Here is a 27,622-nt window from a genome sequence, read left to right as displayed (position 1 = left end):
AAGATTGTTGGATTTTTAAAAAAACACAACCATGTGCCTTGGCAGCCCTCAGCCGATTGCTACATCCCAATCTTTGGCTTTGAACGTACTTGTGATATGGTATATATATATTTTTGCTGTTAGTTTCTACACATGATACAATTTACAGTACAAAAAAAGAAAAAAAAAACAGTGCATACACTCAAAATGCGTAAAACCTGCATTTTTATAAATATATTTTTAAAAATAAAAACACACACACGCATACGCACACATACACCGACCCCACAGGCATCCCTACACACACTCATGTGCACATTGTCCTAATGAAGCCTGCTGGATGGCATTCGGGGGGGGGGTAGATGGGGGGTATAAATACAACTGCAGGATTGTACGGTTCTGAAGTGCGTTGTTTTCCTTAAAAAAGGTGAAACTTGCAGAAAGCTCTCTCTCTCTATCTCTTTTTTGCTGTTTTTAAAAAGATAAATGCTTGTTCCTTTATAAATAATCTCTTTTCTTTAAAGCAACACTGACTTGCCTAAACGGGGAAAACACTGCGCAACACAGAGGATGGGGTTTGTGGGGAAGAGAACCGTGAAGGAAATTCTCGATCCAACGTTTTGTAACCCTTCCCACCCCCTGCCTGCCTCAAAACAGAAACCAGTCTCCAAAAAGAGAAAAATCCCTAAAGTGCCTGATATGGTAGGGATTGATTCTAGCAGCGCATACGCAAGTTTCGTCAGAGAGGACCGCATCAGCTGGGCAACAGCACCCATTTTGCATACGAGGGAGTACGAGCTGCCTAAAGTATCATAGTGTCCCAAGTACAGTAGTTCTCAATTCAAGTGTTTTCACTGGAATCAAAAAAAGAAGGGGGGGGCGAGCACAACAGACAAACAAAAATAATGAAACAAAAAAAAAAGAGAAAGGAGCAGTCATAGTGGCACTTTGCCAGGAACTGCTGCCCTTCTTGGCGGTCCCTCGTTTGTCAAATGCCTAATGCCAAATAAAACCAAGAGGTTCAGGGCTTCTGCTCCCTGCCTAGAACGGCACAACCCACAAGATTAACGTTATCAGGTCAGGCAGCACGCAGAAAGTTATCACAAAGCAGGTGGGAGCCGGGCAGATGGGAAGGCTAGGACACCCTGTTTTTAAGAGCCTGATTTTTTTCCCCCAAATTCAGGCCCCTCCAGTCGTGTGATGTGCTCATTAATCGGCAAGCCCCCCTGCAGGAAATTAATTTGGTTTGCCCCTTCCTTAAGTTCCCAGAAGCATCAAGCCAGAGGAACTGGAATTTAAACAGCTGGCCGTTCCTCAAATCTTACCAAGGCCGTGGCCTCAGAAGCGAAGGGCAACAGCATTTGGCCAGGTTTCTGTGCTAATTTAGACTCAAACAGAAGGGTTTAAGGTATTGCAAATGGACCACTGTGGATTTGTTTTGAGAGCCACATTGCTTTTTGTTAACTTTGACGGCAAGAGATGCTAGTGGAGAAAACAAAGGTCTAGATAGGAAGCAGAAGCCAAGATCTCCTCTCTTTCTTTCTTTTTTGGTACCTAGGCCATTTTGGAAGGCCCATTCCAGTCTTGTTCTCCTTTAAAGTGTCCTATATTTATAGAATTCCTAAATAAATAGAAGATATTAGATCACCCATCATGGTTTTGTTTTTTTAAGCTACTCCGAGTAACAGCCATCTAAGCCGATGGCATTGTGCCTATCCTTGGTGTAGGGACAGCTGTTGCCGTTGGGCAGGGCACTACAGGCTGCTGTCTTGGCAGCAATGCCGCAGTTCTTGAGGAGGTTGAAGCTGAAAGGGCTGATGGCGTCTTTTGGTGGAAAAGGCTTCATGGTGGAAAGGATAAGTGCCAGGCAGTCGGCCACGTCCTTGTTGGGGGCGCAAGCCAAGGCTGGGGTATGGCCTGAAAAACAGAAACACAAACTCAGTCCCCTAAAAAAATAAAATAAAAAATCCCCCACTCTTGGGCAACCCACCCCACAGCATCTTTTCCAAGAAGGGTTGGACAACCTGTTCAGCACACAACATCAGTTGTTTCATCATGAACTGGCTGCTATTTGCTTTTATAAAAACTGGCTCTTCCCCTCCCCGCCCCTCAGCATAAAATAAGTGGCGTAATTGCACTAGTGCTACATGCACGCCGTGTTATCGCCGCTCTGGTGATCTGCTGGATACAGACTCCTTGCGAACTATTCTTTGTGCTACCCAAACACCACCTGGACAGCAACCCTCTGTACTTCTCTCTCTCTCTCTCTCTCTGTGTGTGTGTGTGTGTGTGTGTGCATGTGTAAAAAGGAGTGGTAAAACTCAGTCCGTGGCCTGACCCACTCAAGAGATCATACTCTGTGGATACATTTCCATGCCCCCTCTGTATACACAACTCCTGCTTAAGAGGTACATTCAGACAGAGCACAGACACTCCCTACAGATGGGCACCATTTCTCTAAGATCCTGAGGGGAAATGTTACATTCTGGTTGTTGTCCATCCTCAGTGGTTGAAGCTCACTTTTCCTACCCCACCAACCACTTGCAATAGAGCACGAGTGTCAAGGGATTCTTTGGACCAATGGAATACAGTGGTACCTTGGTTCCCAAACGCTGAAAACCCGGAAGTTAGTGTTCTGGTTTTCGAACGTTTTTCAGAAGCCAAACGTCCAATACGGCTGTCGGCTATTGTTTCTGGGGCGCCTGCACCAATAAGAAGCTGCACCTTGGTTTTCAAACATTTCGAAAGTCAAAAAGACTTCTGGAACGGATTACGTTTGGCACTTTTGGTTTTGCTATTTATTTTGCATTTTTGATTTTGATGCTTTTTTGTGACTGTGTGGAACCCAGTTCAGCTACTGATTGATTGATTGATTGACTGTGGAAATGGATAAAAGCTTCCCCATCCAAACAATGATTATCATCAGTGCAGCTAAGAAAAAAAATAATTTAATTTTTTAATCATCTACAATACTGTCTTATTTATTTTGTAGTACAGTACCTTGATTATTGCTTTAATTTTATGGATCAATGGTCTCCTTAGATAGCAAAATTCATATTAAAAGGGGTTGTTTTTAAAAGTCTGGAATGGATTAATCAGTTTTGCACTACTTTCTATGGGAAAGTGTGCCTTGGTTTTGGAATGCTTTGGTTTTGGAACAGACTTCCGGAACAGATTAAGTTTGAGAACCAAGGTACCACTGTACAGCAAACTTTTGACATTTCATCATCCTGCTTTGATAACCATTTATAGAGCACCATCAGTGTAATCCTATGGAACTCGGTGGTTGCTCAAATTCTAAAGGGCTACCTTTCTCCAGCAATGAAAGTGTTTAAAAAAATAATTGAAAAGCCATACATTCCTGGTTCAGCTGCACTGTGTTGTGTCACACAAACACCACCAACCCACCAGCCAACAGATTAAGAGCATGACATCTGGAGTGAATGGAAAGGGAACAGGAAGGAGATGGTCTCACACCATTTCAAATAAAAATACAGAACGTGTGTAAACATGAACAACCCCCAACCAGCCTGCCCATGTTCCAGCTAGACTCAACAGATTTTGCCAACAGATATACACGAGCATCTGACCCCGCTCATCCGGAAGGGCTTCCAGGTGTGAAAATACGCACCTTCTTCATCCACAGCAAGCACAGTGGCACCTCTGCTTAGCAGAGCCTGAACAACAGAGGCCAGTCCATTCCGGGCTGCAATGTGGAGCGGCCTGTGAATGGCAGGAAGAGAAAAGGAAAAGCATTACTGGATGAACCTTGGGAGAGGAAGTGAGAAATGTGACTCTTGGAAATGAGGGCATTCACAAAGTTTATCTGACTCGTGTTCCAAGAGAGGAACGTACCAGAGGACTTTCACGTAAACCAGCCATAGACAAACTCCGGCCCTCCAGATGTTTGGGACTTCAATTCCCATCATCCCTAGCTAACAGGACCAGTGGTCTGGGATGATGGGAATTGTAGTCCCAAATATCTGGACGGCTGGAGTTTGCCTATGCCTGACGTAAACATTTAATTCTGTGGGTCAAATAGATCTGTAGTCCATCCTGCAATACATCCCCGCTCATCTGGAAGGGCTTTCCAAATTGCTTTTTGCAATGTGTTCATTCCAACAGTTTTCAAAAGCATATGGCATTAAGAGCCCCCTACCCACCTTTTAGTTCTTTAGGGAAAATGTGATTCTGGATTACACTTCTGTGGGAAATTTTGCTCTGGGAATTTGTAAGCAGAATCTTTTTCACAGTATTGGTGGTGATGCAGCAGAAGGACCTTCTCTCCAAGGGAGGTCTACCAGGCTGCAATTCATCACTGTTTCAGACTCAAAGTTTTAAAATTTCTCATCAAGCCTTTCAGATTTTTGATACTAGACACCATGTCGCAGGATATTAGTATTACTTTTGTATATGTAACTTTCTAGCACACCCACCCACCTGATTTTTATATTACTATTAACTGGCTTGAGCTCCTAATGATTGCAAAGATAGTAAATAATTTTTTTAAGAAATAAATATAACCAAGCACAAGACTTCCCAGGCTTAGTGAGCTGAGGTTATTCAGACCCTGAGAATATGGCTTTGTGACAAACTTCCATCAGAAGATCTCTTAGTTCCTCAACACTGAGGAGTTACGTAACAAAGGAGTTTTGATTTCTCAGCTAACCTAGCTCCCTCTTTTCGTACAAGAAAGCTCATACCCTGAGTATCTCCAAAGAAGATGGAGAGGCATGAGATCACAACACTCACATTCCTGGCTGTGAAAATCTTTTAAGACCAGTAGCGTCAAAATTAATACCTTTCTTTTTCCAGGTCTACTCACAGATGTAGAATGCCCTTCCAAATGCAGAAGGCTTTTTATTTATTTTTTAAGGGCCGACTAACAAGATGCCTACCCTTGTCTCATTGCTAGAATGCACTTGGTAAAAAGGAAAACAAGGAAAGGCAGGGGGAACCAAACAGTCTTTCGTTTCCACCAGCTGCACAAATACTCACATCTGCAGAGCACTGTTAGTTGCATTGATAAGGCCAAGGTCTTGGGTTTCCCCCAGAATCAACAAGGCACACTTTTCATGACCCTGGAGAGAAAAGATAATTTATTTAAAGGATTGATTTGTTTGGAAGGCAGATGCCTTTCTTAAGCTACACCCCTTCCATCTCCATGCACAAATTCCATCTAAGTACGGCTTGCTATGTTGTGCAAATTGACCAAATTATGGTTGTTGTTATAATTAGAGCAAGCTTGTAATGGGAAGGAGCAATTTTTGTTGTATCTCTGTTGTTCAGCTTTTTATTTTACTAGCTTTTTAAAATAGTGTTTTATAGACTGTAATTGTTTTACTGATGATTTGTTAATTATTCTGTATGATTTATGCTGCATTTGCGATGTTCTGTTATGCTCCATTATGTCATTTGAATGAAAAGCAGCATAGAAAAAGAACAAATAAAAAAGTGCAGGACACAAACCCATGAGGCCAAACCGGAAAGGAAGAATTCTGAGCATGCAGCAAGTGCTTCTGGTTCTTCCTTTCCAGCCATGTGTGCAGTTAAATGCCTTTTTAAAAATTGCCCTGCATCAACAGAGAAAGGCAATAAATTCCAAAATTGCTTAATTAAGGAAGAATCTGGAATGCCCTTAGGACATGCTCCCAGTTTTTCCTTTCAAGTATGCATGCACTCATTATTCCACTGAAGTTGAATCACCTGAAATCAGGTGATTTGACAGGTGGGTGGTGCAAGGAGTGGGGGAATACCGCTTGCAGGTCCTCCCTGGATATTTACCTTACTGCAGGCCAGGTGAAGAGCTGTGTTCTTGTTGACATCCAGCACAGTTAGATCCGCTTTTGCTCTGTACAGCAGAAACTCTGAAAATAGGTGGAGGTGCCAAGTGAGAGTTGGTGCAAACCGTGACATACTTCAGTGAAAAGAAAAAAGGCATAAATGTAATGGATTCTCTACTCACCAACTGCTGCGGTCTGGCCATTCTCAGCAGCCATCATAAGAGCGGTCCTTCCCAGTTGGTCAGTCACGTCTACCTCAGCCTGGTGGCGCAAAAGCAGTTGTAAACCATGGATGTTGTCTGCAAAGGCAGCAGCGTGAAGGGGGGTCCTGGAATGGGAAAAAAACCAAATGCCTTTAACAAGCACAGACCCGGACATGCTTCCAAATTCCACCTTTATTCCTGCTGAATTAACACGTCTTCAGAATATTGTTTCTTCACTCAATCAAGAGGGCAGCAAATACTCATTTTAAAGACCCTGCTATCATCATTATTGATTTAACTTATTAAATTATTATTTCCCCAGGGTAGCTTTTCTACCACAGGGATGTCCCATTTCCTCAGCACTAACACAGCAGCATTTTGCCACTAGGAAAGCAAACCCCACCCCAACTAACATATGCATTGCAATTTTTAGTGCTGTGTGAAATGTAGCTGCCCAAATCTCACGGGGATAGCTTGAGCAGTGCCTGTCACATCGTCAAGTGAGCAACAATGCAACTTTTTCCAGCACATGCCCATTTTGTGAACGATACGATAATCTTTATTGTAATTGTCCCATACAGAACAACAAAATTGAACAATCTACATCAGACATGCAAAAACCGACAAGCCTACTATCCTGAAAATGCCTATCGACTCATTCCCCATCCCGTCTATGCATAATTAACCTCCTAAACTTAAATAACCTACCTGGTTAGCCCCCTAAAAACTCTGATGCCCCACAACTAAATACAGATACTCCCTTAGAGACTGCCTTACACTGTGTTTAAAACCAAAATTACTTTTGGATAGAAAATGTCTCTCAGGTGGCTAGTCCTGGTCTTTATGACCCTGTACCTTCTTCCAGAAGGCAGAAGCTGAAAGAGATAATTTCCGGGGTGCACTATCTTGCACTATCTCTGCAGCTTTCTTATAGCACCTGGAGGCATAGATTTGATCCAAGGTGGGAAGAGTGTACCCAATTATTCTCTCTGCAGTCTCTACAACCCTGTTAAGCACCATCTTTCACTCTTTAGAAGCTGTGTGTCTCCTCTCTGTTCAATTAACATGCTACAGGTGTTATTATGTGAAACCTTCACACTCATGTTTTCCCACCCTCATTCCGCTTAACTGGCTGTTGGTTAAATAACACCACTTTTCTGGTGAAATGGCAGAGGAGGAAATGCAAGGCCACAGTTTTTTTATGACCACCATTAATGCCTGTTTCCACCATAAGAAACTGGTAGCAATGTAGGGAACTGAACCTGGATCCTTGCACACCAGATTAGTAGTAACAAGGCTTCAGTTCAGCATCACCTGACACTGCTAATGTGAGGGACTTCTCGTCTCCAACGACAATCAACAAGGCTGCACACTCACTCACCTTCCTTTGGCATCTCTGCTATTAACAATCTTGGCACCCAATGCTTCCACAAGCATCTCAGAAGTGCCATCCTGGTTGTTAATTCTGCAGAAGGAAGAAAACAGGAGAAGCAAATGAGCTAACATGGCTTGGATTTATCTTCTTTTGCAGTTCGTCGAAAGGGAAAAGAGCTCAGAATGCGGCATATAACATACATGTGTGTATGGGGACATCTATTGCTCAGTGGCAAATTACATGCTTCACATGCAGGAGATCCTAGCTTCAATCTGTGGCATCTCTGCTTAAAAAGAACTTCAGGCAGGAAGGCTGGGAACGGCCTCTTGAGACACTAGAGCAGGAATGGGGAATCTACGGCCCTCCAAGTGTTGTAGGACTCCAGCTCCCAGCAACCCAAGGCAGCATGGTCGATGGGCAGGGATGATGGGACTTGCAGTCCAGCAATATCCAGAGGGCCCACAGGTTCCCCAGCCCTCGAGAGCCACTGGCAGTCAGAACTGACTGTAACAGATTAACCATCTGAATTGGTATAAGACAGGTTTATAAAGGTAGCCTTGGAGATAGCCACTGAAAAACAAAGGAAGAAACCGCTCTGGAACTGTAATCTTTGCTGATCTTTTATTTTCCAATGCTGTTTATAACTTGAAATGCACAAGGAAAAAATGTTTTTGCTGATCTTCCTTCCGTAAAAACACACAAAAAACATTAATAAACATTAATAAAAACAATAAAGCCTTCTCAGTAACTTCTGCCAGCTATGGAACTACCCTGTCCCTGGAAACTCTTCCAATGAAAATCTGAACATTGTTCAAAACCACTTCAAGACCTACCTTTCAGAGGTCGAGGCTAAGCTAGATGTAATGGAGACATGATAGTATTTTAATGTGGTTGCATCACATTTCTGAGCTGTTAGGTTAGGGTGGGCTAGAATGGTAAATCAATCAATCAATCAATCCAGAAAGACCACAGTACTTGGGGACAATGACCCCTTCTAGGTGTTCACACTATCAAAACTAAGGGTATAACTTTGGTATCCTGACCTCAACTCTCTTCTCTGGTAGAACAAATGAAGTAAGAGCTAAGAACTAGGTCAGCAGAGCAGTCTGCTATTTGGTCCTGCTACCCACTCCTTATAAAGCTTGCACATTCTGGGAGAAAGCCTAACATTGCTGAAACTGACTCATCATTTTGCTTGTGGTGAGGGAAGAGCTCTGCAGGTCGGACGTGCCCTCTAGCGGTTCCCATGAAAAACACATCCAGAGCCAAGATTGCTCTAACGACTAGAATATAAAATTTAGGGTGTGAATATGCTCCAAATGTAAACAGGTTTGAAATGGGCTTGCCTGTGATGGCACCCAGGCAGGGAAACAATAGTTATAAGAGGGGGCTAAGGACATGGATGGCACTGTGGTCTAAACCACTGAGCCTAGGGCTTGCCGATCGGAAGGTCGGCGGTTCAAATTCCCACGACAGGGTGAGCTCCCGTTGCTCGGTCCCAGCTCCTGCCAACCTAGCAGTTCGAAAGAACGTCAAAGTGCAAGTAGATAAATGGTACTGCTCCGGTGGGAAGGTAAACGGCATTTCCGTGCGCTGCTCTGGTTTCGCCAGAAGCGGCTTAGTCATGCTGGCCACATGACCCGGAAAAACTGCGGACAAACACTGGCTCCCTCGGCCAGTAAAGCGAGATGAGCGCCGCAATCCCAGTCGTTCGCGACTGGACTTAACTGTCAGGCGTCCTTTACCTTTTAAAGATCTCTAGCAAAAAACAATCAGCACTTCATGAGACTAGAATATGCTCAGCAGTCTGGGAAAAGCCACGGCAAACTGCAGGGCTAGATGTTTATCTGTGATGGAGGCTCATTAAGAATGCGCTATATGGTAAAAAGAGGGTATCTTGCACTAATCGCTTATTATTTAAAATGCTCCAGGCCAAAGGTACATCTTTTGAGATACAGTTTCTTCAGAAACACAGAAGTCCAGCCACTCATCACAAAAGCAAACATCCACTTTGGTCTTTGCTGCCACCCCCCGCCCCACCCCCCAAAGGACCAATTGAGACTTACACCGCACAGTGCAATGGAGTAAAGGGGTTTCCTTCTAGGTATGCAAATGGATTGTGTTCAAGTAACAATTCAAGACAATCTTCATGCCCTGGCAAAGGGAGAAAAGAGGCAGAAGGCATTATCAAATGACCTTCAACATCCATGAAATTATTATGAGCAGAATCAAGAGGCGCCTTTTCCCAAGGACTTGAAAAGACCCTTTGGGTGGTCTCCCAGATCAACAAAACAGCCATAAACTGGGAAGGTGGTGACTATGAGTTTCTGCAGCTTGCTTTAATGAGCCAGGCTGCAACAGACAGACATACACTTCCAGTAGGGGAATGCATCTCTCAGAGTGGTGTTCTCTGCAGCACCAAGTTCTGCACCCAGAATACGTAGAGAGCTGTGTACTCGCTACATGCTGAATATCATACTAGTGGCCCTACTGAACAGAACCCCGGTTGCACTGGTTCCCTTCTTTGGCACAGGAAAAGAACAGTCAGAATCATGCATAACTCTAAGAATTTGTACCGCTGTAAGAAGCCCAGTGCATTGGTGAGTAGCCACTATAGTCCACCACAGAGTCCAGAGGGTCAGTAGAGAGCGCTGCCTGCAGCAAGGTCCTCAGGATTTCGGAATGCCCACACACCGAGGCAAAATGGATCGGGGTCCGGCCCTTGAAATCCCGACACAATACAAAGGCATCATGGTCCAGCAGTGCTGCAAGGCAGTCTTCACAGCCAGTCACAGCCTGGGAGTGAGCAAAGAACAGTGAATGATGAAAGAATGTGCCCAAGCCAAATACTTATAACACTGGGTTACTATAAAGGAATCTTGGCAGTGCCGGGATAGCAATGGGGCGCTTCTCTTTGGTGGCACGTGGAAACCAGCAGGACATCTGGTTCCGACATGGCAAAGACAGACACAGCAGTCAATTGTTACTTATAAGGGTTTTTAATGGCATTGCAAATTGTTACCGTCAGCCAATAACCTGTTATTTACTAGAGCAAATCCTGGGTCCGTAAACAACTGAAAAGTATTTCTCCTTTTTCTCTCTCATCCTGTTCTAACCTCATTTCCCAAACCAAAGTGCCTTGAAATGCTTCTGTCTGGCACATGAAGTTATTTGCCAACAGTTTAGGACAGGTATGTCCAAAGTGTGGCCCGGGGACCTAATCCAGCCCGCTGTTTGTTTTAATCTGGCCCCTGTGGCAGTTTATTTGCTGGTGTAAAATCCTAAGAAAAGCTCAACAACTTCAATCGCAAAAAAAGCTCAACAACTTTGGGGTAAAATTGCAAAAGAGCTCAACAACTTTGTTGTATGTTCACTACATCAAATCTGGCCCTCTTTGAAAAAAGTTTGGCAACCCCTGGTCTAGGCTATACCTTTTAGTATCATCCGGCTGCTGTGATGAGCCAGTGCGTTCTGACTGGCTGAAGTTTTGGGATGTTCTGTGATGAAGTCTCTAATTCGGTTTTCAACATAAGTTATTGAACGACAACTTAGAGCAGGAATGGGGAGACTGTGTCCCTATGGAGGTTGTTGGGTTACATCTCCCATCATCCCCAGTCACTGTTCAGGCTGGCTTGGGGATGGGAGCTGGATTCCAGAAACACCCAAAAGGCCACTGGTTCTCCATTCCTTGTGCAGCCAGCACATGTAGTGCTCACTGCAAGGCTATGTTACTAGCCTGTGAATGCAGAAGCAGCTTTTCCACTCACCCCACGGTGCAGTGCAGTCCTGCCTCTCCTGTCTGCTGCATCCACTGTGGATCCCTTCTCAAGTAAGAGGTGGACACAATCCACATGGCCGTTCATGATCGCCAACATCAATGGGGTTCTGGGAGGCAAGAAAGAATGGCTCAGGAATAACAAAATTTGGCTTGGCCCTGTTTTAGAGACCTAGGGGTTTTCCACCGATAAGGAAAGGTGCAGAGGCAGCATCCCAACAATTAGAATGAGAAAAATCAGAATCAGGGCTGACTTCAATTCCAAGTAGGGTTCTAAAAAGAAATAACAGTCAGAGCAAGGGCTGCTGCAAAGCCAGGAGTGGGGCTAGGTGTCGTTTAGGACTTTTGTTGCAAATCAAGGAGAGGGAGCCATCAGGATCCATAGTGCTATTCTCAGCTATTGGAGGAGGAGGAACATAAAAGTGGCAGAGGAAAGGCCTTGGTGGGTAGGTTATTATGAGAAAGCTCCTATTTCATGGCTTTGCATAATAGAGGGGAAGCACCTATACAGTGCCTTGGAAGTCGAACAGCTTAGTTCCCAAACATTTTGGCTCCTGAACGCCGCAAACCCGGAAGCAACTTCCAGTTTGCGAACTATTTTTGGAAGCCGAACATCCGAATGGACTTCTGTGGCTTCCGATTGGCTGAAGGAGCTTCCTGCAGCCAATCAGAAGCTGCGCTTTGGTTTTCGAACGTTTTGGAAGTCGAATGGACTTCTGGAACGGATTCTGTTCGATTTCCAAGGTACAACTCTAATTAGAATTTATTTGTATAGCCGTTTGGGACCCCTGAGGAGCAAAAAGAACTTATCAGGAACAGAAGGAAGGACTTCCAAACACACAGAACGATTAACATATAAGCCAATGGAAAAACTCACTGTCCATGGACGTCCATGACATCTGTGATGTCGACTCTCTCCCCACTGTCAATGAGAAGGTGTAGGGAATCGGTGTTCCCATAGGCAGCTGTAAGAAATGTAAGAGGAAGAACTGTGGTGGGGAGAAACAGTACTATGCACACAACTTCCCTTTTTTTAATAGTTTCTCAAACTGCCATTTCCGCAAAGACCTACTGAGTGCTCAAGGTTTGTTTGCAACAGCAGTCAGAAGAAAGAAAGAAAGAAAGAAAGAAAGAAAGAAAGAAAGAAAGAAAGAAAGAAAGAAAGAAAGAAAGAAAACATCCAAGTAAAGGAAATGCCATATGCCCTCACCTGCAGCATGTAGGGGAGTCCATTTCTTCTTTTTCTCCTTCACAAGAGCAGAAGCACCATGGCTGGTGAGCACCTCCACGCACTCCGTGGAGCCCCTCTCCGTGGCAAGATACAAAGCCGTCCGCCCTTTGTGGTCCCGCACATCCAGGTTCACCAGGGTTTCGGCAAGTGTCTTCAGGGCTTCACAGTGACCATTATAGGCCTGGAAGCAACATCAGTATTTAGTTCATTTTGCACGGCTTGCCTCTTTTTGCCTACGGTACATGCAGTGCAATCCCAAGAATGATTACTCTTTTTTTTAATAATTAAAAAAACCCCATCAAACAGCAGTAAATAAATGGGACTCACTCCCTAGTAAATGTGACTGAGCCTAAAATGAACCAAGAAAGAGTCAACTTGCTGGCGTTTGCCTAGATTTTAGCATTCACTTTGATTGTACAAGCTGCTGTCTTTTTACAGTGCAAGACATAGTCCACAACCTTGCAAAGCCAAATTTATGATAGATATACTTACAGCTAAGTGCAAAGGGCTGACTGGAATGGTGCTTTCCACATCGTCCAGGCAGTTAAAAGACATTTCCAGGAGCTACGAACAAAAAAGGCACAATGTCCATTCCCGTCCATGCAAATGCTTTAACTCCTCTAGCCTCCAGAACCCACGGCAGCAATGATGCCAGCAGTCTTTAGCTTTCCCAGGCAGGAAATTAGCATTCCACCAACCCCCAAATGCATTCACAAGACTACCAAGCAGAAAAAAGCTTGATGGGCTGTTGAGGCTAGAAGTGCAATCTAGACAACTGCAATCATATGCTCAAATGCTAAAAACTCAAATGTGGAATGCCAATACACTTTCCAAGCATATCTCAGTAGCACAATGGTAATAGTATTACTTTGCTATCTTTGTTAAGGCACCTTGAGGCATTAAGAATTTTTATGCAGAGACTAAACTGTCTAAAAAAAGTATTTCACACGTTTTAATATATGAAATGCAGTTAAGTGGTTTTCCCCACTGTAAGTACATATAATAGGTAGTCATTGTAATACCAGATTAATGTCCATTGGAAAACACTATTTTTATTGATGTGACCTAAGACCATTTTTATCTCTGTGCATTTTATAGAGCGAGATGTGTGCTAATTTGTTGGTTCTCCGGTGGGCTCTTGACTGTGTTTACTTATTTCTTTGCTGATCAAATTATTATGTTGCTGCTGCCTTTATTTTTATAGGCACCGTTTTATGCTGCTTGAGGGTCTGGATCAGCCACAATTTATTGACAGATATTACTTTGTCTATTTCATAAAAGCCATTTGGGGCATTAACATTTTCTACACACACACACACACGTCAGTGAGAAAGATTGTATTGTTTTCATACACTGATTGTGCAAAGCTGTTACTCAGATGCTAAGCAAAACTGATATTCATCTAACCATTCAAGAGAGGTTTTAAGGTGGCAACAGCTGAGTTGCCAAAACTCCTGCCATGCCCTCCACCCTGGACCTAGACATATGCAGCTCTCTGCTAAAACTGGTTTCCATGTAAACAGCCTGTTTGTGCTACTGGAGAGGATTGATTAGATCCTCAAAGCTCATGTAGCATCTAAACTTCTGGTGTTCTAACACAACATATACACACAACGGCTGCTTTAGCAGCTAACACTAAGTCAAGGTACCTTGCATGTTTAACCCATAATGTTATTGAGGTAAATGCTAATGCCTCCAACTCAAGCTCTCCTATTTCGCTCCTCCTTTTGTCCAACTGGGAGCAACAAACCATGAACCTTGGCTTACTTTGATATCAGAACCAACAATTCGTGGTTTGTTTCTCTCCAAACTAACCATGATTGGATAGCCAAAAACAAACCTTGGCTTTGTATCATGGCTTGTTTTAGGCAGAAAAGAAAACGAAAGGGGAGGTTGTCAGGCTAAGCCAAGACTTATGGTTTGTTGCACCTACCTGAACAAAGGGAGGAATGAAATCTGGGCACCTGAGCATGCATACTGCTCATGCACATCATGGTTAACAAGTTGCATACCCTGGCTTAGTGGGAACGTGACCAGTTTCTATTCAGAACAGCTCTCAATTCCACCAAAGCGACCAGGTGCACAATAGCAAGGTACTCAACAAGAGAGCATATTTCATCAAGTTGACTGTGAATACAGTCAGAGTATGGCTCTTCCAAACTTCCACAGAAACATTCATTCCTCAGTCTCCCCTCCAAAATCAATGACCCAGTTCCTCCAATCCCAATTCGAGCTTACCAACTCAAGGTTCTGTCTGTTGCCATAGGCAGCTGCGTAATGGACAGCGGTGTATCCCTGCTTGTCCCGGAGAGAGGGGTCAGCACCATTATCCAACAAGAACTCTAAACAACTGGAGCAGATGTGAGTAGATTAGGTCAGATGCCCTGAATCAGATGCATGTGAAGGACCTAAAAGTTGCTGCACAAACCGCCTTTTGCCATGGTTTCTTATTAAAATGTCTCGCAACTGTACTGCAGGAGCCACAACTCTCAATGAAGAAAGGAGATTCCCCTCATTCACAGAGTTTGACAGAATAAGAACAGCTGCAGCCCTGTGTGAAACATTGCTTTCTACCCAACTTGTATGGCACGTAATTTGGCAGCTCAAAAACATCTTCAAAAAAACAACAACCAACTTTGCAAAAGAACAACAACAACAACAACCAACTTTTGTGTCTGGATTTTCACTTTTTGAAATATGGCAACCCTAGTTGGTAGGAAGAAACTCCACTGTTCTTCCCTGCATCACTACCACTTCCCAGTGCAAGTATGACACCTGTAAGATTTGGAAGCAGTTACTGAACTCCCCTCTCCATGTTAAACTGATGTCTGTGCACTTTATAAAAATCCACTCAAGTTTGGTTTCAATAATGAAAAGGGGGGAGCAGATGAATAAAGGTAAGGATCTTTTTTTAAAAAAAGGGTTTGGAGTGCATTTTAAAGATGAAGCAGGAGGAGCAATGAAAACCTGGGGAGACCTTGTCCCACACTGATTTGGCAAAAGCCCAACCTGCTGGTTGATTTAAGCACAATAATAGGACAGAACCCCCTAACAATGGCCGCTGCCCAAACCCAATCAGTCATTTAAAAACCGGCAGTGCTGTGTTAAATTCAAACTGTCACTCTAGTTGGTACAAGACATATGCAGAGGCAGCTGAGCTCCTAAAAAATGTGTGCCAAGGCAAGTGAAGATGGGCTACTCACAAGATTGCCTCCTTCAGTCGTGACTCCTTCAGTGGCTCTTCGTCAGTGTCATGGCTGTTTCCTGAATGAGTCTCAGCTCTGCAAGAGTGAAAACCTTGATCAGTTTTGCTGAGACATAGTAGAAAAGGGACTGTGCAACACCATGTAACAAATCAGGTAAATCAGGACAGGGTACAAAGAGCCAGTATGGATCAATCTTGATGATCTCAGTGGCTCCGACTGAATTTATCTTATCAAATTCATAGAAGCAAAATATGACCTGGAAAAAAGACGTGCCATAAGCCTGAGCTACCTTTCAAAAGTCAGCATGGCATCACACAGGAGAGTAGGAAAAGGATTGTAGACATTTAAGTAACTTCACTGGCCCAAGAAGGTATAAAGGTAAAGGTAAAGGGACCCCTGACCATTAGGTCCAGTCGTGGACGACTCTGGGGTTGCAGCGCTCATCTCGCTTTATTGGCCAAGGGAGCCGACGTACAGCTTCCAGGTCATGTGGCCAGCATGACTAAACCGGAGCGGTACCTATTTATCTACTTGCACTTTGACGTGCTTTCGAACTGCTAGGTTGGCAGGAGCAGGGACCGAGCAACAGGACCTCACCCTGTTGCGGGGATTCGAACTGCCAACCTTCTGATAGGCAAGCCCCAGGCTCTGTGGTTTAACCTACAGCACCACCCGCGTCCCTTAAAAGAAGGTATAGTGCAAGTTAAATTTCAACTTTTTGGAGAAATGTTCTTAAGTCTCTACAGACAGGGGGAAAGTCTGAAACATCTACAACAGCAGAAAGCAAAGTCATGCACACCCCAAAGCGATTATGACTTTAAGATCTGAAGTATAAATTCTCTATCGCCATTTTAGACTTTGGTTTCTAATGTCTAAACATTTGGGCAGGTAGCACCACGATCCTTATCACTTCAGCTAGATAAAAGATGAGTCATGCCATTTTAAATCACTGTTAAAAAAAACACACCCAAAAACCAGAATGCACCAGTTCATTATTTGTTTTTCACAATACTTCCAGTGAGGGCTTTAATGCTACACTTTCTATCCCCAAAAAATCCTAGAAAGTGAGAAGAAAAATACTGTATCTACCGCAGATCTTTCTTGTGAAAGAATTGCACTTGACTGCTGCCATGTTACGCAAATGCCCCCCAGCCCCCACAAGCCCTTTCTCCTACCTCCTGTAAGTGTCCGAAGCAGCAGCATAATGTAAGGGGGTGCAGCCTTTACAGTCAGCTTCGTTAATACTGGCTCCGGCAGTGACTAATGTCACTGTACACTGATAGCTGCCATTAGCGGCTGCATAGTGCAAAGGAGTCCTGGATGGGAAAAACGAGACTTGAGGCACTTACAAAACACAAAGCACCTTTTAATACGTTAGCACTGTAAGCAATGAATGCGGTTCAGAGTTTCCATTTCCTCAATCTGTTAACAGAGTAGGCTCCGTTGGGTTAACATGTCAACTTTTGGTCCTGCATGGATCTAACCTGGGTTAGTTTGCTGTGTTGTCTTGAGCTAGTCCTCAGCCAACGTGTCCTTTGCATCCCAGATAATTTACTATGTCTTTCATTTACACCCACTTTATATTGCTCATTAACAAAAAGTTCTTCGGGTGGCAGAGAGCGTTCATCCTCACAGCCACATTCTAAGGGTTCCTCTGCAAATGCCATTTACAGATAGAGAACAAAGACTGAGATTATGAGTCCCTGACCAAAGAGGGATGTTAACTGTGATCTCACGACCTTCAAAGCAGACACGTCATCCAGTAGTACATCAATGGATCTTGCTAATGCTGTGTTGCATTAACAAACAGAAAAGCAATGTATAATCCCTCTCCTTCCAATTCAGCAGCTCCCAACAGAGCAGCACTGAGCTTTGGTAGAGCAAAAACATTTCTGCAAGTGAGCACCTTAAGCTCACCCTCAGTGCAATAAGCACTGAGTCACACTTATAAAAGCAGTCTCCTGTTAACACAGTGCAAGGCCTTCACAGCCTTTGGACAGCTTTCAATGCCACTGACCTACAGCCTTTCCTTGCCCAAAGGCAAAACTGCATGGTGCTCTTAATTTACCTTCCAAACTTATCTCTCCTCCTCAAGTCAGCTCCGCTGCTCAACAGCAAGTTAAGACATTCAACATTCCTGCAGAGAAGCCAAAAACAAATATAGAATACACATGAACAATGTGATTGAAACAAAAGAGGCTGTTAGAATGAGAGAGTCGAGAGATTTTGCAAGGTGGGAAGCCTCAGTAGGATTTAAAGGCACAGAGTGGAAGCAATCTCTTAGGAAGGAGATAGCACAAAAGATCAAGGACGATTTCCAGTCAAGGATGTAGGCTTGCTAAAACAGAAAATGCACACATTTCACTCAAGCTTGCTTTTTACCAACTGATTCATAAATTAAAGGGCTAGCAGAGTGGTAGCAAAGTATGTCCTATTTTTAAGTAGAACAGAAAACAGAAAACAAAAACTGCCCTCCAAGTCAAGGATGTCGTTGTTTCTGCCTCTTCAAGCAAATGGACCAAGACAACACCCACCAGGTGGTGTCCTAGTACCCACTTGAGAAGTCAAATCAAAAAACAGAATACATTTGAACAATGTGATTGCACTCTTAAAAAAAAAAGAACTGATCCAAGAGTACTGGGTCTGCCTGAATGCACGGTGATTTGTTTGTATAGATTGGATATTCAAAATGGTAGCCGCTAGACAACAAGCACACAGATACCCTCTGGTTTTCTTTGTATTCACATGCAGGGTCAACCAGAATCCAGGTTTTTGTACACTTTGGAAGTGTAACAGCTTCAGTTTTGCTGGCACACTTTAACTAACTGTCCTGATAGCACAGTTCCCAAGAGCACTATATCATTATGGGTGTGGCTTATCGTCTAGAGCAACTGGGAAAGATAACAATGCAGACAGGGGATTCTATTACTCCAGTGATGAGAAACACTTTTTCTCCTGTCAATGGATATTTCCAGGGCGGGAGGGAGATTTGCCAGGAGCCACATGCTGGCAGCAAGGGGGGGAAATTAACCCAAAGTGGGTGGGGCATCCTTTTTTCTCTCTCCCCAGTTGCACCCAATTCAGTGGGATGCTGAGAAAAGGACACAGATCACACTTGCCAGAGGTCTGAATTGCTTGCTTGCAAAAGGTCGCCCCGCCCCTTACCATCACTTTCTGCTAAATTTTGCTCCCTCCACCATGCTTTTTCCACGCTTCCTTCCTTATGGCTTCTTCCCCTCCCACAGGTAATTAGGCTGAAGGCTGCATGGAGCCCTTGAGGAACAGATTCTTCTCCCTTATAGTATGTTTGCTGGATCAAAACAAATCCATTCATATTTGTTCTGAAGTGCAATTGGAAATTCCACTTCACACAAACAAGGAATCTCCCAATATTAGCTCTGAACACTGGGGATTAGAAGAGAGCTCCAATTTGATTACACCACGACAGCTGTACAGTACTTCAAGGCAATGGAAACCTGAATCTGTTCTTTTCTAGTCAAACAGAAATAAACAAAGCCAGATAGTCTTTTGACCTTTCTCTCCTCTTTACTTAACCAAAGGTAGCCAGTGAGATAGGAATAAGCAACAGGGCAATAAAATCACGCAGATCAGTTCTGAAGAATATCTTGCCTAAGTAAGAAACTGATTGACTACTCACCCTCCGGAAGCAGCAGCATGGAGGCAGGTCCTCCCGAGGTTATCTGGCGTATTGATATCAAAGCCTGCAGACAGCACATGCTCATTGCTAAGTGAAGAGACGATGCTGTACAACTGACCTGTGAATCAGAAAACAGCAGGGAACAGGTCAAGTCCATGATTCTGGCCAGTGATTCCATGGGAAGGTTATTATCTGGAGTTCAGATTTCTAAAATGTCTCAATAATCCTTCACAGGTGCAGAGTTCAATTGTTCAGTTGATAGGCCTTCTGTGCCCCGTTACTTGTCAGATGGTGAAGAGCACCTTCTGGTCCTCATTTATTTATATTTCTTCTACCACACTGTTCCTTTCCAGCAGTATACCAGCTCTATAGACGCAAACCTAAATCTAGGAAGTCAGGTAGGATTTCAAAGCCCAAATAATTAAGCTAAGAAGAAAGCATGTGCAATGGACAACCTAATGCAAAGTAAGCAATCTCGTGTATTATTTGAGCTTAGAATGTGTGCGCAAAAATTTGTGGCACAGATGAAGGAATTAGGCAGAAACACAAGCTCAAGTTTAAGACAGAAAATTTCACTCCACTGTCTACCTCAGAGCAAGATAAGCAAAACCTTATTTTTCTCAACAAGCTCTGGGCTGTCCCTTGCCCTGAACGATGGAAAAATACGGTCTCCCAACAACCTCCCTTGGACCAGGTTTGGGGAACTTTTGGCACTCCAGATGTTGTTGAACTACAACTCCCATCAGCCCCAGCTGGCTGGCTTACTCTGAATTCAGGCACATATGCAGAATGGACTGTGGCTTCTTATGAATACAACCCTACTCCAAAACCTGAAGTGAGAGGACAAGCAAAGGGTGTGCTATCCACATACCTGAGGAAAGTAGCTTACGACAACAGTCTGAGAATCCAAAGAGAACAGCTAAGTGCAAGGGGAACATGTCATGGATCCCACGCCTGGCAAACCAAAATAAAGAATTATTGTGTGAGAGAGAAAGAGGGAGAAACACACACACACACCACCCGATATCAAGGTGGAAAACACAGCCAGCAGCAACACAGAACTGAGTTTCCGTGTAGCTGGCAAATAACCCCATTTCTGGGCAAGTAAACAAAATGTACAAAATTTTCACTCTGCATGAAGCAAATAATTGGTGAATTTGCAATCACTAATGTAGGGCAGATGTTACTCCATACACACATGCACGAAAAAGGTTGAAAGCAGCACTCAACCATCCACCACTCAGTATCCAAAATGCGTGTGCAAAAGTGCGGTGGCCTGGTACACGTGAACTCGTAATGCATTACAAGTGATCTGAAATGTGACCCACTGACTGATGCCACATTAAGAAGAAAAAGTCCTTGCCTTGCAGTATCAGCACCATTCGTCATCAAAGTACTAATTAGCAGCTCGTGGCCGTATCTAGCAGCAACATGGAGGGGGGTATTGCCATATTTGTCAGCGCAGTCAATCTCACTGCCTAGAAAAGCAAGCAGGATTCATTATTTACTTTGTTTTTCAAACTGACCAGAAGCAAGGGACAACTCTGGCTTGGCAGGAAGGGAAGGGAAATGTACTAGATCAGTGTGCCCATCAATACCTTTGCAAAAGGTATCGGTAAATATCCTCTCAAAAATCTCTAACGCACAGGAGACCACTTGGTCTCTCTGCTCAGTTCCTGTTTTCACTGGCTCAGTCTCTCCTTAACATGCCTCCTTCAACATATATATATATACTTATTCAAATATATAAAAAATACATGCCCATTAGAAAGTATATTTTTATATATTCTAAGCTAGAATATGGAAGTCAGATGGAAGAAAATAGGAGAAACCCAAAGAAAGAGAAAATGGGAGAAAGGGAAAAGAAAAAACTAAAGAAAGATCATATTTTAGATATGGCAGCCATTTTGTATTATGCTACAACGCCAAGGCAGCCATTTTGTGTAATGTTTCACTCCAACGGCAGCCATTTTGTGACTAACGCTCACAGCACTTCTTCAAAATTCCAGTTGGCAACTCCTGTACTAGATCTGACGAGGAATGATTTTCAGTCCTTTTGGCTATACTGCTAATGCCTTCGTTTTACTTTAAAGAACTCACTTATATTTGGGGCATGACTTCAGAACAGTAAGGACATGAGTTAAGAGTGGACCAACTGATGCTTCTGTAGTTCAAGGAATACTGTGAAAACCAAGGGGTTAGATCTGATTTTTATGGAATAATATGTAATGGTTTCATTGTATTAAACCTCCTCACAGAAAACTGGACTTTGGTTTTGACTGCCAATCTCAGCATAAGAAAAGAATTTGCTTAAATTATATACAAGTTAAACCATTGCAAGTGAAACAAAATACACACAGCTCCATCTGAAATGTCTACAGGCACAACATTATTCTGTGAATTATAAGGAAGAACTAGGAAGGACTGCAAGGAATAGTGAATACCTCTAATTAGAAAGGAAGACTGTTAAATATTAAGCATAAATACCGACGGGTGACTGAGAGCTTACCGTTTTGTATGAGAATTTGAGAGCGTGTAAACCGTCCGTGAATGGCAGCCATGTGCAAAGGACTCTTCCCTTCTTTACTCTGAAAACATCAAAGCAAGTTAGTAAATGGACACATCCTGCTAACTACAATATAAATTTGCCTTTAGTTCTCCCATCCTCGCTGAGACTCCCACCTCCTTCACTCAAAGCCTGACCGAATCCTGACTTGAGTGCTCATACCTGAAAGTTCACGTCAGCTCCGTTGTTGACGAGAAGTTCCAGGCACAGGGCTCCGTTGGTGGAGACGGCAGCAAAGTGCAGGGGGGTGAAGCCCTTCTCATTGGGCTGATTGACATTGGCGCCATAGTTGACCAGCTCATTGGCCACAGCATCCTGGCCCATGTAACAGGCAATGTGAAGTGCAGTGTTGCCAAAGAAATTTGGTTCATCAATCTACAAGGACAAGTGTAAAAAGACAAGCATGTGAACGTACCGTACCAATGCTGCTCAGAAAGAAGATCAGCAACTGCATTATTGGGCTGCCCAAGGCCACAGCAACCTACTGTGCTTGCCTGCTCACATTTTTATTTTTTCATTTATTTATTTATTTTGAAATAAAAATAGACCAGCTAGTTAAAACAGCAGCAGGTATAAGCAGGGGGTTTGTTGAAGCCAGTATAAGACCTTGGGTTTTGATTAAAAAGCTAAGCAGTACATGCCCTTGCATACGCACATTGTTTTTTCCTGCCTGTTGCGCTGGTTGTGGAGACAGAATCCAGCAGGCATTAGAAATCACCAGTAAAATAACACGAAGACGGAAGTTAGCATCCACATGCAATTACTTCCAACATTTATTGTTAAACACTTGCATCTTGAAAACTCGTTATCGCAAGGGGGAAGCATCGTTAACACTGGGGCTACCCACATGCATTTCATTATGAAGATCCGTGTGACAAAGCTCTTTCCAGGTTTTTTCGTAGTTGCAATAATCCCCTCCCCCACAGCACCTAACCTGTTTGAAACATGTTTCAAAGTACAGGTACACACTGTAAGAGTAAGGTCAGAATAAGCAAGAGCAGCGGCCATTGATTTGGTACATTCACAGCACTTGCCTCTACTCCAAGCCTCAGCAGGTGTTTCACAACCTCGATCTGGCCGCTGGCTGCTGCCGTGTGCAGCAGTGTGTAACCCTTCTTGTCCTTGCACGTAACGTCAGCTCCTCGGGCCACAAGCAGCTTCAAGACTTCCAGATGCCCTGGGAGGAGGCAATGTACAAACACAGAGAGGTATAACAAACACAGAGAGGCAACACAGGCAAACACAGAGAGATATAGCAATTTGAACAAGGCGTCCCACTCCCATAGAGATTTGCTCCTCATGTTGGAAGCCAATGAAGGTAGCATTGGACTATAAGGAGGGATAAACCACTCCTGACTCCACAGAATCAAAAATTGCCACGCTTTTTGCGATATTTTGGCTGGTGCTAATAGTTATTGCCGAGCTGTGGATTTTGTCACCTTAAAAGGTTGTCTGAGCCAATTCACTACGTTATAGACAGCCAAATGTGGTGATTTCTGCAAGATTTCATTTCTTTGTCCTTCCAGGAATTTCACTAGATCAGGTATCTTTCTCCCTCCTCCTTCCATGGACTGGGTGATAGAAAAAGCACCCAAAACAAGGATATTCAAATTTTAGATTCAGCGTCTACCATACAATGAAAGATTTCAAACTTTTCTTCTCCACTGCTCCGTGCTTCACAGCTTATGGGCACATGTGGAGGGCATCTGACACAGGAACAGGGCTGCACACTGTGATCTATATGTTTTCCCTACTTGCCACTTCCATATACCGGTATGTTTATCTGCTCAACGTCTAGACTTACTTCAGGTTTCTATGCTTTGGCAGTCCATTTCTTTGATTTGACAACTTTTGTTTGGTGGTTTTAAAAAAGATAATGGCAGTTTAATTTGAGCACAATTTTACTTTACATAATTTCATAAACCAAACCTATGGACCTAAAAGGGTAAATTGCGACCTGTGAGCATTTAACTCGTGAGCATTCAGCTTTACATGCTTGGTAAGAAACAAAAAAAGTCTGTAAAAATTTAAAAAGGGGGGAGGGTGGAAGTCTGGGGAAAAAGACTTTGACAATCATGCCTAATTTTGGCTTTACACCCTATCCCTGGAATGAAACCCCTGCATATGTTGAGAGCCACCTGCACATATTTAAGGAAATCTTCTTTACCTACTTCTAGGCCTACCTTTGAATTTGTACAAAACTGCTTCAGATGTGTCGTTTACTGTACTAAGATCATGAGAAGTTAGGAAGGGTACAAAAGGGATGATTAAACATGCAGCTTTCTTCTTTAATGCAGAAAAAAGCAGCTCCCCCCCCCCTTCTCAGCTGAAGTGCAAAAAAAGACTAATGAGGTGTTAACAGCTCTAGATAGTATGTTAATAGCTGCTGGTGTATCTTAATGACTGTTTGTGTGATTGGGTTCCCTTTGGGTGGAGAGATCTTTGAACGAAAAGAAGCCTTCCCCAAAAGCGAACTCCTTCCATTGGGAGAAAAAGAATCAGAAGGTAGTCTTTAAGCAGCAGATTCAACAATCATCATCACCATAGCATGTTGTGATGGCCTAACTCTTGTGGCGAATGAAGCAAGCAGAATGAGTACAAATGCCCAAGTGCCATTTTCAAAATGGTGCCCAGAGTTAAACCCATCCTTAAGACTGGCATTGGGAGGCAACACATCAGCTGAGTTTGTACAGTGGTTGGCTCCGACTTGGGACAGCACATGGAGTGCCCTCTGAAGTCATGGTCTTCCTCCACCTTGGCTCTTCACTGGATTCCTGCTTCTGGCCATAAACATGAGTGCTCCCTTCTGTCTCACTTCCTATCACCTATGTGCAACCTTGTTACTTGGTTTGACTCAGGCCCACCATGCTGTGGAGGGACTGGGAAGAAGAAGAAGAAGAAGAAGAGTTTCGATTTGATATCCCGCTTTTCACTACCCGAAGGAGTCTCAAAGTGGCTAACATTCTCCTTTCCCTTCCTCCCCCACAACAAACACTCTGTGAGGTGAGTGGGGCTGAGAGACTTCAGAGAAGTGTGACTAGCCCAAGGTCACCCAGCAGCTGCATGTGGAGGAGCGGAGACGCGAACCCGGTTCCCCAGCTGGGAGTGGTGCAACCCCCAAGGCATTTTATGTAACATTTTCTAAGCATTCAGTGCACATCATGTTATCTCTCATTAAAAGGTAAAGGACTCCTGGACGGTCCAGTCAAAGGCGACTATGGGGCGTGGCACTCATCTCGCTTTTCAGACTGAGGGAGCTGGTGTTTGTCCGCAGACAGCTTTGCGGGTCATGTGGCTAGCATGACTCAACCGCTTCTGGTGCAATGGAACACCGTGATGGAAACCAGAGTGCACGGAAACGCTGTTTACCTTCCTGCCACAGCAGTACCTATTCATCTACTTGCACCGGTGTGCTTTTGAACTGCTAGGTTGGCAGGAGCTGGGACAGAGCAATGGGAATCCATCACGCAGATCTAAACCGCCAACCTTCCAATCAGCAAGCCAAGAGGCTCAGTGGTTTAGTTTGCAGCGCCACCCGCTTCCCTCATTAATATGTGACATGAGACAAGTTGGCACTGTTATTCCCATATTGTAGATTGCAAGGTGGGGGTGGGGGGAAGAGCATTCCAAAAGGTTAACCTAATAATACCAGGTAAATTCATGGCAGAAATGCTGTTGTCACCTTGCAACCTGAATACACTGTGCATACCTTTAATTACCCAAAACAGTAGGAGGTAACTCAGCCCTCACCAGCTTTGCAGCACACCCAGAACCCTGTTCACCACATCAGATGAGATGAACAGAGGGAGGAGACTAGAGAAAGAATGAGTGGAATGACCCATTGCTGCCAAGTCATCTCTTGCATTAGATGTAAAAGTCTACATTTGCTGCCTGAGCAGAGGTGAGCTTTGAACCAACAACTTCCTGGCTCGCAGATCACCAGAACTCCAATATCCTGCATTCTTTGCTGGTTATGTATTCAGAATATTCTATCCCTTTACATATAAGCTCCTCCTCAAAGATCCATATATATGATTACACACATTCTCTCTCTTTCTCTCGCTCTCATGTGTGTGTGTGTGATCACAACACACGCATGTGCTCTCTCTCACATACACACACACACACACAAATGAGAGAGAGAAAGAGCGCAGAGGGCTTGCAAAAGGAAGAGAAAAACATACCAAGGAAGGCTGCCCAATGTATTGGCTGTCTCTCCTTCTTGTCGCATGTGCTCAGATTGGCCCCTTTATTTAAGAGCAGGTTAACCATCTAAGAAAAGGTGAAGAAGAAAGAGACACAAACAGATTTTTTTTTAAATGAAAGCACATCCATTTACTTAGCGCTTCCTGTCGGTACAGTGCTGTGGAATCAGCACCTGTCTCCTTGGACTTTATTATTTAGGGCTTTTTAAGGCAATCTCTGTACTGCTTAAAATATGAAAATATATCTAAGTGGTGTACAGGAAAATAAAACAAAATCAACAACAAATGTCACAGAAATAACAAATAAAGCCACATTAACAAATAAATACAGATATAAATTCTGAGCCATTTCCCCACTCAACTCCTCTCTTCTTGACAGCTACTCATACACAGTTTCCATGCACCACTGGCACACCTAACAGCAAACAGAAGCAGCAAGGGAAGGTCTAGGTTAGGTGATGCCCCAAAGACCACCTTTACTACATAAGAGAAATGTGTACTCGACTGTGAGCCAGGTTTTATTTCTCAGCAAAGCTAGCTTTGGAAGGCAGATAAGCCTGTAACTGCACCTCTGCCTGGCAATTAAGTAGGAAAGTGACACTATACACAATCTGAAGAAAGGGGCCGGCATTTTGAGCTTCCAAACAAAATGAAATTCTGGCACTTTATAGCTAAGACAGAGGTTACCCTTTCCGTCATTCTGTACTGTTTACCTTATGGTTGGCATTTCTGGGGCAGCAGCATGTATCCAACATGAGTCACACTCAGAACAGATCTGCTGATATTAATGGACACAACTAATTGAGGTATATTAAATTCAATGGGTCTACTGTGAGCAGGACTCATGTTAGATACAACCCTGCATGCTGAACTTTTGTTGTTGTGAAGGAAGGCAGACTGAAATATATAGTCCATTCTCCTGTGCACTTCCTCTGTGTTTGAAATACTGGTGGCGGGAGAAGAGGAACCACATTTTCTGAGAATTTTCTTTAAAGCTATAAGGACTCGTAACTTGCTTCTCTTCAAAAAGCAAAAGCTCAGCCAGCAGGCTCCCTGTGACAACTGCTAGATTCTACATAGGTGCAAATGCCGATATGCAACACCTTGAACATATTGCCCAAAGAGTTCCTGTCATCGCTCAGGGAGTCTGTAGGAGGAGCAAAGGATCCCTTCTTGTCAGAATTACAAACATATGTAGCAACACCACTGCATCTGCTTCTGTGACTTGGTTGCATCTGCTCTTACATTGGTTTGAGATGCTTTATTGTTTTTCAGGTGCTTTTAATGGTTTTAGAACATTTTTGTTTATTTTCTTCTTAATTGCATTCTTTAAATCAAATAAGTGTTTGCCAACCTGGGCTTCTTTGGAAGGAAGTACAGAAATACCTACGCAAACGTCCGCCTTGTCTAGCGTCCGTTCCAGCGAACGACCGCGGCAAACCCGGAAGTACCGGAATGGGTTACTTCCGGGTTTGCCGCTCCAGCATGTGCAGAAGCGCCAAATCACGCTCCGCGCGTGTGCACAGACGCACTGCTTTGCCCTGCGTCCTTTTTGGCTAGTGGCTGGGGCTCCAGAACGGATCCCGGTTGTAAAACAAAGTACGACTGTAAATAGATTAAATAAATATCAGGGGGAAGCAG

The 27,622-nt window shown here is 43.7% G+C and overlaps 1 protein-coding gene across 2 annotated transcripts in view; it reads right to left on the bottom strand.

Annotated features, from left to right (window-relative positions):
* Window positions 1-1,153: 1,153 nt before the first annotated feature.
* The window catches only part of ANKRD52 (ankyrin repeat domain 52), a 46,042-nt gene continuing 19,573 nt past the window's right edge, over window positions 1,154-27,622 (bottom strand). The window contains exons 6-29 of one of the 2 annotated variants that reach the window (XM_033138624.1): window positions 25,961-26,048; window positions 22,811-22,953; window positions 21,939-22,151; window positions 21,720-21,798; window positions 20,574-20,688; window positions 20,082-20,164; window positions 19,211-19,328; window positions 17,621-17,689; window positions 16,728-16,868; window positions 15,550-15,627; window positions 14,585-14,696; window positions 12,839-12,910; window positions 12,326-12,527; window positions 11,993-12,080; window positions 11,108-11,225; window positions 9,917-10,136; window positions 9,407-9,494; window positions 7,347-7,430; window positions 5,945-6,090; window positions 5,764-5,846; window positions 4,978-5,060; window positions 3,611-3,702; window positions 3,337-3,413; window positions 1,762-1,896 (exon numbers count right to left, since the gene is read on the bottom strand). In XM_033138624.1, coding sequence (XP_032994515.1) covers window positions 3,346-3,413; window positions 3,611-3,702; window positions 4,978-5,060; window positions 5,764-5,846; window positions 5,945-6,090; window positions 7,347-7,430; window positions 9,407-9,494; window positions 9,917-10,136; window positions 11,108-11,225; window positions 11,993-12,080; window positions 12,326-12,527; window positions 12,839-12,910; window positions 14,585-14,696; window positions 15,550-15,627; window positions 16,728-16,868; window positions 17,621-17,689; window positions 19,211-19,328; window positions 20,082-20,164; window positions 20,574-20,688; window positions 21,720-21,798; window positions 21,939-22,151; window positions 22,811-22,953; window positions 25,961-26,048 — 2,583 coding nt within the window. In that variant the 3' untranslated portion in view covers window positions 1,762-1,896; window positions 3,337-3,345. Of the gene's footprint in view, window positions 1,897-3,336; window positions 3,414-3,610; window positions 3,703-4,977; window positions 5,061-5,763; window positions 5,847-5,944; window positions 6,091-7,346; window positions 7,431-9,406; window positions 9,495-9,916; window positions 10,137-11,107; window positions 11,226-11,992; window positions 12,081-12,325; window positions 12,528-12,838; window positions 12,911-14,584; window positions 14,697-15,549; window positions 15,628-16,727; window positions 16,869-17,620; window positions 17,690-19,210; window positions 19,329-20,081; window positions 20,165-20,573; window positions 20,689-21,719; window positions 21,799-21,938; window positions 22,152-22,810; window positions 22,954-25,960; window positions 26,049-27,622 lie in introns of both variants that reach the window. The other variant, XM_033138622.1, reaches the window with a different exon arrangement.

This window comes from Lacerta agilis, chromosome 2 (genome assembly GCF_009819535.1).
Source record: "Lacerta agilis isolate rLacAgi1 chromosome 2, rLacAgi1.pri, whole genome shotgun sequence".
In the NCBI taxonomy this organism is placed as follows: domain Eukaryota; kingdom Metazoa; phylum Chordata; class Lepidosauria; order Squamata; family Lacertidae; genus Lacerta; species Lacerta agilis.
This window is presented reverse-complemented; position numbering and strand designations above follow the sequence as displayed.